The sequence below is a fragment of the Nerophis lumbriciformis genome, linkage group LG07 (assembly GCF_033978685.3).
Source record: "Nerophis lumbriciformis linkage group LG07, RoL_Nlum_v2.1, whole genome shotgun sequence".
NCBI classification, from domain to species: domain Eukaryota; kingdom Metazoa; phylum Chordata; class Actinopteri; order Syngnathiformes; family Syngnathidae; genus Nerophis; species Nerophis lumbriciformis.
Window position 1 is genome coordinate 49,830,292 of NC_084554.2, and position 9,709 is coordinate 49,840,000.

At 44.6% G+C, this 9,709-nt stretch overlaps 1 protein-coding gene across 5 annotated transcripts in view; it reads left to right on the forward strand.

Annotated features, from left to right (window-relative positions):
* Positions 1-9,709, forward strand: part of nktr (natural killer cell triggering receptor) — a 20,306-nt gene that overhangs the window by 10,470 nt on the left and 127 nt on the right. For 2 of the 5 annotated variants that reach the window (XM_061964906.2, XM_061964907.2), the window contains exons 6-17: positions 2,086-2,173; positions 2,898-2,927; positions 3,010-3,155; positions 3,217-3,433; positions 3,503-3,673; positions 3,744-3,831; positions 3,908-4,056; positions 4,118-6,700; positions 6,790-6,867; positions 6,936-6,998; positions 9,001-9,102; positions 9,264-9,709. The exon at positions 9,264-9,709 is cut by the window's right edge and continues 127 nt beyond it. In XM_061964906.2, the coding sequence (XP_061820890.1) occupies positions 2,086-2,173; positions 2,898-2,927; positions 3,010-3,155; positions 3,217-3,433; positions 3,503-3,673; positions 3,744-3,831; positions 3,908-4,056; positions 4,118-6,700; positions 6,790-6,867; positions 6,936-6,998; positions 9,001-9,102; positions 9,264-9,324 (3,776 nt within the window). In that variant the 3' untranslated portion in view covers positions 9,325-9,709. Of the gene's footprint in view, positions 1-156; positions 174-984; positions 2,550-2,897; positions 2,928-3,009; positions 3,156-3,216; positions 3,434-3,502; positions 3,674-3,743; positions 3,832-3,907; positions 4,057-4,117; positions 6,701-6,789; positions 6,868-6,935; positions 6,999-9,000; positions 9,103-9,263 lie in introns of those variants that run through there. The other 3 variants (XM_061964908.1, XM_061964909.2, XM_072913546.1) reach the window with 3 other exon arrangements.

Consider the following 9,709-nt stretch of genomic DNA (forward strand, 5'->3'; position numbering starts at 1 on the left):
ATGTCCAGTTGACTCTTCTGTTTAGTGGAAAGTTAGTTGGCTTTCGTTACAAAAACAATCAGCATGGAGCGTAGGCATTCTCTCTCTTTTTTTTTGAACGCTACAGTCTTCTTGCCTAAAATTTTCCACCGTTATTCTTTTATTTGTAGAGTGGTCTTTTGCAAAATGAGAAGGTAAGACATGTACACAGCAGTACACACCACCTGCCCTCAAACCATGCTTGCACCGAACGCACCTGATGGGAAGTTAGCCTGCTCACATATCTTTTCAAAGCTGCAGTGCCCTTTACAAGGTTGACCCTCACTGCGGCTTTGCTAGGACTCCCAGGAGTACAACAGCAGCAATATTGGATTTAGTCCTGCAACCAGGATAGTAGATCTTGATTTAGATACGCTAAAGTGAAGGTCAGGGCATTTAGAAAACATTGTTTTTGCCTCTTTTGATCAATCTGCCACCATTTCACATTTTCAGCATCGCTGTGCTTTACTGCGCAGTCCATAGTGATCTCTGCCTCATATTGATTCCAACATGGACACTTTTTAATAACTGAAAACAATACCAGAAATGTTGTTTCACAAGCCCCAAGAAGGACACACAAGTATTTTAGCACAGTAGTTCAAGAGGAGCTCTTAATTGACCAATATTTCTTGTTTAAAGGGGAACTGCACTTTTCTTAATGGAAATGTGTCCATCATTCACAATCCTTATGTAAGACAACAACGCATATGTTGTTCTTCTTTTATGCACTCTAAATCGTAAATAAATATTATAAAAAGTCAGCTAGCAATGGAGCCTATAAAGCGCTCCAAAAACTAAGGTTAATTAAGGTTATAACTCTGTAAGTATATATATACTGCATATATATATATATATATACAGTATACATATTAGTCGTGGTCAAAAGTTTACATACACTTGTAAAGAACATAATGTCATGGCTGTCTTGATTTTCCAATAATTTCTACAACTCTTAATTTTTTGTGATAGAGTGATTGGAGCACGTACTGGTTGGTCACAAAAAACATTCATGAAGTTTGGTTCTTTTATGAATTTATTATGGGTCTACTGAAAATGTGCTTGGTCAAAAGTATACATACAGCAATGTTAATATTTGGTTACATGTCCCTGGGCAAGTTTCACTGCAATAAGGTGCTTTTGGTAGCCATCCACAAGCTTCTGCTTGAATTTTAGACCTCTCCTCTTGACAAAATTGGTGCAGTTCAGCTAAATGTGTTGTTTTTCTGACATTGACTTGTTTCTTCAGCTTTGTCCACACATTTAAGTCAGGACTTTGGGAAAGCCATTCTAAAACCTTAATTCGAGCCTGATTTAGCCATTCCTTTACCACTTTTAACGTGTGTTTGGGGTCATTGTCCTGTTTGAACACCTAACTCCGCCCAAGACCCATGATTTTAGGTTGTCCTGAAGAATTTGGAGGTAATCCTCTTTTTTCATTGTCCCATTTACTCTCTGTAAAGCACCAGTTCCATTGGCAGCAAAAGCACATTAAGCATGGTAGTGGTATTATTATTCTTTGTACAATACAATACAAATGTATTCAGATATAAACATTCATTTTAGTTTTAATGCCATGATTTTAATAGTTTGGCCTGCGTGTGCACAGATTTTCCTCCATGCAGCCCCTGAGCTAAAATGAGTTTGACACCCCTGCGTTAGCGCCTGTAATAACAATATCACTAATACATGTTAATATTCAGGACACGACATGTAAATGGAGGGTTGTTGATGCTTTTTGGATGTATTTTTAGAGGGCTTTATGGGCAGATTAGTGTACTCTCATTAGCTGTATTGTTAGCCACCTCATACTTGCCGTGTTTTATGAATTAGAATGCATACAATAAGAAGCATAAGGATTGTGAATGAGAGGCAAAATTCCCCCAAAAACGTGCAGTTGCCCTTTAATAGAACTAAGCCTTTATAGTTTTGTAAACGCTGGTGGGTGAGGCGATTGTTAAGTTTGATAGATTACACAAATGACTCGTTGTCCGCCCAACATTCAAGCTGGCACACATTTGCACGCACACAGTCCTGACATGTCGCCCAATGTTGGTCTGCTTCCCACAGATGAGAATTTCACTCTCAAACACGACCGCGCCTTCCTGTTGTCCATGGCCAACCGTGGGAAAGACACCAACGGTTCACAGTTTTTCATGTGAGCATCGTTCTTCACCCCAAAATAACACTATTTGAAGAATAGACAGCTCGACTATTGTTGCTTTTGAATAGGGATGGGCATCATCATTGATTCATTGACTGCCTCTGCTATGACAAACTTTTTTTATGCCTGAATATAAAGAATAACGTTTCCACAATTCATAATTCAAGTGAATGTCGTGGAATGCCCAGCCCTAGTTCTGAATAAACTTTAGTCTGCTTTTCTTGTCTGACCCCATGATATGTAGTCTAGACACCACAGTGCAGAGAAACATCGATTCAAAACCTTTTTTACCGACAAATGTGTTACATTTCTTCTCTTGCCGTTTTTTTGTGTAAAATTTACAGAAACTCTAGCATCCTGCTCTTCCAAGGTAATGTGTCTCCGAGGCTGTGCTTCTATCTCTCTCTCTCTCTCCTGACCTTATTGTTTATTTACATTAGTTTGAGATATGCTAAACACCAGTCACATGGCTTGAGGTGTGACACCAAAGGAGTTAATCCTAATAGTCCAATGTATGATCACACCATTGTCATCAAATATCTTAAAAACAAAGGGTTGTAATCTTTTTTTTTTTTTTTGTCTTTTCCCATCGTAAAGTAACACCCGGCTTTGGGGAATTTCCCCATTTGTCCTCATTCTTGTCCTCCTCTGTCTCACTTTTCATGGTCCTCATCTGTCACCTCGATCCATCCTCCTGGTTTGGTTCTTGCTCAAGCAGCACCACAAAGATGGCGCCTCATCTCGACGGGTACCTTTTTGCTCTTGCCAATATAAAAGCTTGCTTACTGTGTGTGAATGACAAGCCACGGGTCATCTCTGCCTTGCCGCAGAGTCCACGTCGTCTTCGGTCTCGTCATCTCCGGTTTTGAGGTGATCAAAAAGATCGAGGGGCTGAAGACTGACTCGGCGAGCCGACCGTACGCTGACGTGAGAGTGGTGGACTGTGGACAGCTGATTACCAAGTCGGCTAATGATGGTAAGTCCTTTCCACCGCTTCTATTTCTTATGGTCAGACTTGGAACAAAACGTGTCTTCAGTCCTCGAAGGCAAAAGGATGAGAGCTTCTCATTCTGCGGACTCCTCCCTCAATTCCGTGGACACTTCATCCCAAAGCTCCACCTCCGTGGAGTCTGACAGCTCGGAAAAGCCCCAATGTCGTAAGAATAAGAGACCTGGCAAAAGTAGGAGGCCCAAAAAGAGGAGGAGGCTGACAAAGAGGGAGAATAATGTTGATGTTGAATCTTCGAAACAAAGGTAATAATGACCATGACATAAACAGTGGCGCTTGCTTCATTTCATGCCTATTTTCTCTTGTTGTTTCAGCTCACACAAGCCTTTAAAAGAAGAAATGGGAGACGCCGATGTGGAAGGAGAGAAAGACCAAGTTGGGAAGAGAGAAAAGCCCGTAGTTCGACCAGAGGAGATCCCGCCTGTGCCTGAGAACCGCTTTCTGCTCCGACGGGATGTTCCAGGCCAGGAGAGCAAAGCAGAGATGTCAGTTGAAACCATATTTATCTCCTGTAATGTTCTAAGCAGATATTTGAAGGCCTATTTCTCCCCCCAGTGTTGAGAAACAAGAAGCTTCTCTCCCAGCGGAACAGATGCCTGCGGTCTCCAAGTCTGGACGCAAGATCAGAGGCAGAGGAACAATCGTATGTTCATTCATGTCATGTCACTGTTCATACTTGCCATTGGATCCAAGATTAGAGTCTCCTGCTTTGTCCACAGAGGTATCACACTCCCACCAGGTCTAAATCTTGGTCCGCTTCAGTGGAAGAGCGTGGCAGCAGTGAAACTCCGCCCCACTGGAAGGAGGAGATGATGCGGACTAAAGCCTATCAACCTCCCAGTGTGGAGAGATGGAGCAAAGGGGACCGGTAGGATTTCATGTTGTGCTTCTTGTCTACTCCACACACTACATGACTGTTACTCACGCAGATGGGACGACCGAAGCGACTCTGCGTGGTCCAGGTCGTCTGAGCGCTCATCCGACCGCAGCTCTGAGCGGTCCAGCCCACAGCGCCAACCTAAGAAGGAGAAGAAGAAAGGCAAACACAAAAAGAAGGCGAAAAAACATAAACATGGCAAGAAGAAGAGTTCCAAGAGCAAACCTCAAGAGGTTGTTACGTCAGAGGCGGAAAGGAGGCCATCTTCAAGAAGGTCCAAATCCAGAACCTCCCGCTCTCCATCTCGTTCCTCTTCAAGTCAGCGTTACGCCAGACGTCAGTCCTCTGTGTCGCGATCTTACTCCAGATCCCGAATATCCAGTCGATCCAGATCACGGGCGAGGTCTTATATAAGATCCAGATCTTATTCAAGATCAAGGAGCCTGTCTCAGTCTAGAAGTCGTTCTCAGACTCGATCTAGATCACGTTCCTATTCTCGATCCAGGTCCAGATCAAGGTCCAGACATGGGTCCAGGTCAGTGAGTCCAAACAGGAGAAAGAGTTTATCCAGATCTCCAAGAAAGCGGAAATCCATCGAGTCCAAAGCAGACGCCACAGCAGGGAAGATATCAGAGGGTAAAGTCACATCGTCATCTCGACTCCCGACTGTACCGCCTTTAGAAAGTGTCCCTGTGATCCCCATGAGCGACAGTCCTCCCCCGTCTCGCTGGAAGCCAGGTCAAAAGCCCTGGAAGCCTTCCTACATCCATATTCATGAAAGCAAAGCCCAAATATCTTTACAGAATATTTCCTCCACGGAACAAACAGTTGAAGAGAAAGCCCCGAGTTCAGTTCTGGAAAATCGTCTGACTGGTGACGCAGAAGTCGATGGAGCACACAAACCCACACAGGACTCACCCAGCAGGTCCTCCAGAAGCAAGTCCCGCAGCCGTTCATACAGTCGCTCTAGAAGCAGGAATTCCAGCAAGTCCAGGTCCCATCACAGCAGATCTTCCACACCCAGCGAATCAAACTTTAAACACTCACACAAGACGAGGAGCAGCAAGAAGAAAGCCACTGACAAGGAGTGGAAAAAGTATTACAATTCTCTGAAGAAGATAAAGAATATAGACAATTACTTTTCACTGTCCACCACTCAAGAAAGGGAAACAGGAACAGGCTGTGAGCCAAGTCCTGTTGACGTCTCCAAGGGAATTAATGAGCCGTGCAGTTCTCTGCAGGAACAGACAAAAAACAGCAGCTCAGGGCTGGAGGAGGACTTGAATAACAGGTCTGGATGGGACAGCGATAGTGATAAAGTCAGCCTCAGCAACACTGCTAATCTAACCAAACATCAGAACCAAGCATTCAGTAGCATATCGGGCAAGAAGACTTCAGGCCTAACTGGGTGGAATTCTGATAGTGACCAAGAAACCATAACCGCCAGGGCACTGGCTCTGTCTGAAAAAGAGGAAGGAGAAGCCAGCTCTGAATCTGACTGTGAAACTTCCAAAAAGACCACTGAGGCCACGGCAGTTGAAGTTCCTGCAACTTCTCATCCGTCAGACGTCTGTCCACAGGAAGCTGAACATGAGAAGCACAAGAGCAAGAAGAAGTCCAAACGGAAGCACAAACATAAGAGCAGAGAGACCAAGACTGCTTCCCATCATGCAAAGGACAAGAGCAAACGATCCAAGAAGAAACGTCAGAAGCTCAAAGAGACTTTTCACTGGCAGCCGCCTTTAGAGTTTGGAGAGGAGGACGATGAAGAGGAATCAAAGCGAGAGAGACGCAGCCCGATGACAGCTGCCAATGAAGAAACCAAGGTGGACCTGAGGAGTGTTAAAGAGCCGCATGTGACCTCTCTCAACAAGAACCCAAATCGAGAAGAAAGCAGGGGGCAGCTGAGGGTGAAAGAACAGAACAAAAACTCCAAACTATCTGAACCTCTTCATCAGGCGTCCAACAGAAATAGTTGTAACAAAGAGCAGCACTCTATGGAGGACATGGACATTTGTACTCCTGAGCATGAAACCGTCATTGAAGCTTCAACTACACCTAATTCCTTGAATAAAACCCCTGAAATAACCCTCAAAAACACTTCTCATCTGCCTGCCAAAGCCAGTAAAGAAGCCCAACATCATCAGCTGCAAGGCCCAGAACAATCTACCGTTACCGCGACAACAGCCCACGGACTCAAAGCTGAAGCGGAGCCGGGAAAACCTCCAGGCACCAATGTTAGCTTCAAGTGGAGGCCTTTGAAAGGAACGTCTTCTCTGCAGAACGTCAACACAGCTTTGCTGGAAGCCAAACACATGCTAGTGCAGCAGAGCCCCTCGTCAAACACGCAGGGAGTGAGGATGGAGATCAAGAGCACCAGCCGGGTGCGACCCGGTTCGCTCTTCGACGAAGTCCGCAAGACTGTGCGGCTCAACCGGAGGCCGAGGAACCAGGAGAGCTCCGGCGAGGACAGCTCCCCTTCTGTGGGAATAACCGGGGATGACTCCCTGAGGACGTCCAGGTCGGTCACCCGGCGATCTCGCTCCGCTTCCAGCCAGCGCTCCCGCACAAGAGACTGGTCGCACTCCTACAGCAGGTCCAGGAGTCGATCGCGAAGCTCCAGCTACTGCTCCAGGTCAGAATGGAAGCCGTTTGACAAGAGAGAGTTTAGATATCAACTTCTTAGAAGAGGAAGCTGATGGCATGCTTGGCTCTCGCTTTCAGGGATCGCAGCAGGAGTCGAAGGAGACACGGCAGGGGACGCTCCCGCAGCAGCACATACAGAAGTTACAGAAGTCACAGGTACACCGCACACCTTTTATCATTCAGTCTGGTGTTGCATGACACGCCTATGTCTTCCTTCACATCAGTCGGACGTACAGTAGGAGTCACTCCAGGAGTCGCTCCTATTATCACCGCAGCAGACGATCCAGGTAGGCCCGCCTGAAATGTGTCAGATGTTTGTCTTCATGACATTGATCCCAAGTGGTACCTCTGAAAATATCTAATAATAACGGAGTCAGTTTCTAGATCGTTAGTTTGGTTCCCACTAAATCACGATTACTAACAAAGGCTTGTGCCGACTTTTTGTCGATCAAAAATGATATTACAGCACGAATCATTCTACATAGTTTTATTTTTTGTAGCGTGCAATGTTATAAAAAGGTTTGATGAAGTGAACAATGGTAGATATGATGAACACTACTAACTTTATGATAGACTGTTGTCTTTAAGTTGAAGTGGAGTGGTAAATGTTTTTTTTTACTGACAGCTAGTGGTCACAATAATTTGTGAAGTTAAGCTCATGATGCAGTAAGTGAATGATGCAGACACGTTTGTTACTGGATACTTTCTAATACTCTTCTGCCTTGGAGACTTTGTGTGTGTAAGTATATACAAATATAATTATTTGATGCTTGTTTATATTGACAAATGTCATGTTTCATTTTTCAATCATTATTACTTTTGTCTAGCTTGTGTGCTATTGTGTGCTGAGCTGTTGTGCATCTGCTGTGGCTTATAGCTAGCATGTTTATCTTTGTAAATGACTTGACTAAAATAAATTAAAAAACGGTGTACTTATTGGAGAACATTTAGATGTTAACTGGCTGTCCAGCTTGGCTGCAGGACTGCTTGTATCGCACATGATATCTCACACAAGTAAACAGACTGCAGGACTACTTGTATCGCACATGATGTCACACACAAGTAAACAGGCTGCAGGACTGCTTGTATTGCACATGATATCACACACAAGTAAACACTCTACAGGACTGCTTGTATCGCACATGATATCACGCACTGCAGGACTGCTTGTGTCGCACACAAGTATACGCGCTGCAGGAGTGCTTGTATCACACATGATATCACACACAAGTAAACACGCTGCACGACTGCTTGTAACTCACACACAAACACACTGCAGGACTGCTTGTATCGCACATGATATCACACACAAGCAAACACTCTGCAGGCCTGCTTGTATCGCACATGATATCTCACATAAGTAAACACTCTACAGGACTGCTTGTATCGCACATGATATCACGCACAAGGAAACACGCTGCAGGACTGCTTGTATCGCACATGATATCACACACAAGTAAACACACTGCACAACTGCTTGTATCTCACATGATATCACACACTGCAGGACTGCTTGTGTCGCACACAAGTATACGCACTGCAGGAGTGCTTGTATCACACATGATATCACACACAAGTAAACACGCTGCACGACTGCTTGTAACTCACACACAAACACACTGCAGGACTGCTTGTATCGCACATGATATCACACACAAGTAAACACTCTGCAGGCCTGCTTGTATTGCACATGATATCACAAACAAGTTAACGCACTGCGGGACTGCTTGCATCACACATATCACACAAAAGTAAACACGCTGCAGGACTGCTTGTATCTCACATGATATCACACGAGTAAACACACTGCAGGACTGCTTGTATCGCACATGATATCACACAAGTATTTACGCTGCAGGACTGCTTCTATCACATGATATCACACAAGCATACACGCTACAGGACTGTTTGTATCACACACAAGTAAACACGCTGCATGAGTGCTTGTATCGCACAGAAGTAAACATGCTGCAGGAGTGCTTGTATCGCACATGATATCACACACAAGTAAACACGCTGCAGGAGTGCTTGTATCACACAGAAGTAAACATGCTGCAGGAGTACTTGTATCGCACATGATATCACACACAAGTAAACACGCTGCAGGACTACTTGTATCACAAATAATATCGCACACAACTAAACAGGCTGCAGGAGTGCTTACATCGCACATGATATCACGTTTGACATGCAAGCACATATCATCACATACTTGTTTTTTGATGATATCAGATATCAATATCGGATTGGGACACCCTTGATTACTAATACAATTCCATGTCGGCGCAGGTCCGAGTCCTCCGACAGCTATTCCAGTCGTAGTCGCAGCGCGAGCAGGCGTCGAGGGCGGCGCCGGAGCAAAAGCTACAGGAGTTCGGACCGCAGATCTCGGTAAGGTTGCATGACAGCGTGGAAGCAGGACAGTCGTTAGATAAAACTCAAGATGATATAAAATAGCTTTTATACCAGAGGCAGAGGTGGGAGTGGCTAAATATTAGTGTCAGTGTTACATATGAACAGTTACATGTCCATGGTCTTGTCACAATGTGCAGGTCCTCACGCTCCTCCACTCGCAGTTCTTCACGTCGCAGTCACAGCAGTCGTTACAGCTGAGACTTGTCAGGTGGACTCTCTCTCTCTCTCTCTCTCTCTCTCTCTCTCTCTCTCTCTCTCTCTCTCTCTCTCTCTCTCTCTCTCTCTCTCTCTCTCTCTCTCTCTCTCTCTCTCTATCTCTCTCTCTCTATCTCTCTCTCTCTCTCTCTGTGTTACAGGCCAGTTACTGAAGAAAGTATTGTATTTGGCATGTTATATGAATGTCCTCTATTGTGGAAGAAGTTACTGTACATAGATCACAAGATGGATGAAGGCTGCTGCAAACATTTCAAGGACACATTTTCTGTCACCTTGTTGCATTTATTAGAATGTTCATTATGTAAATATTGTTATTTTTTTAATGATGTGTGTATTTGTTGTGGTTCACATGACTAAACTGTAATTT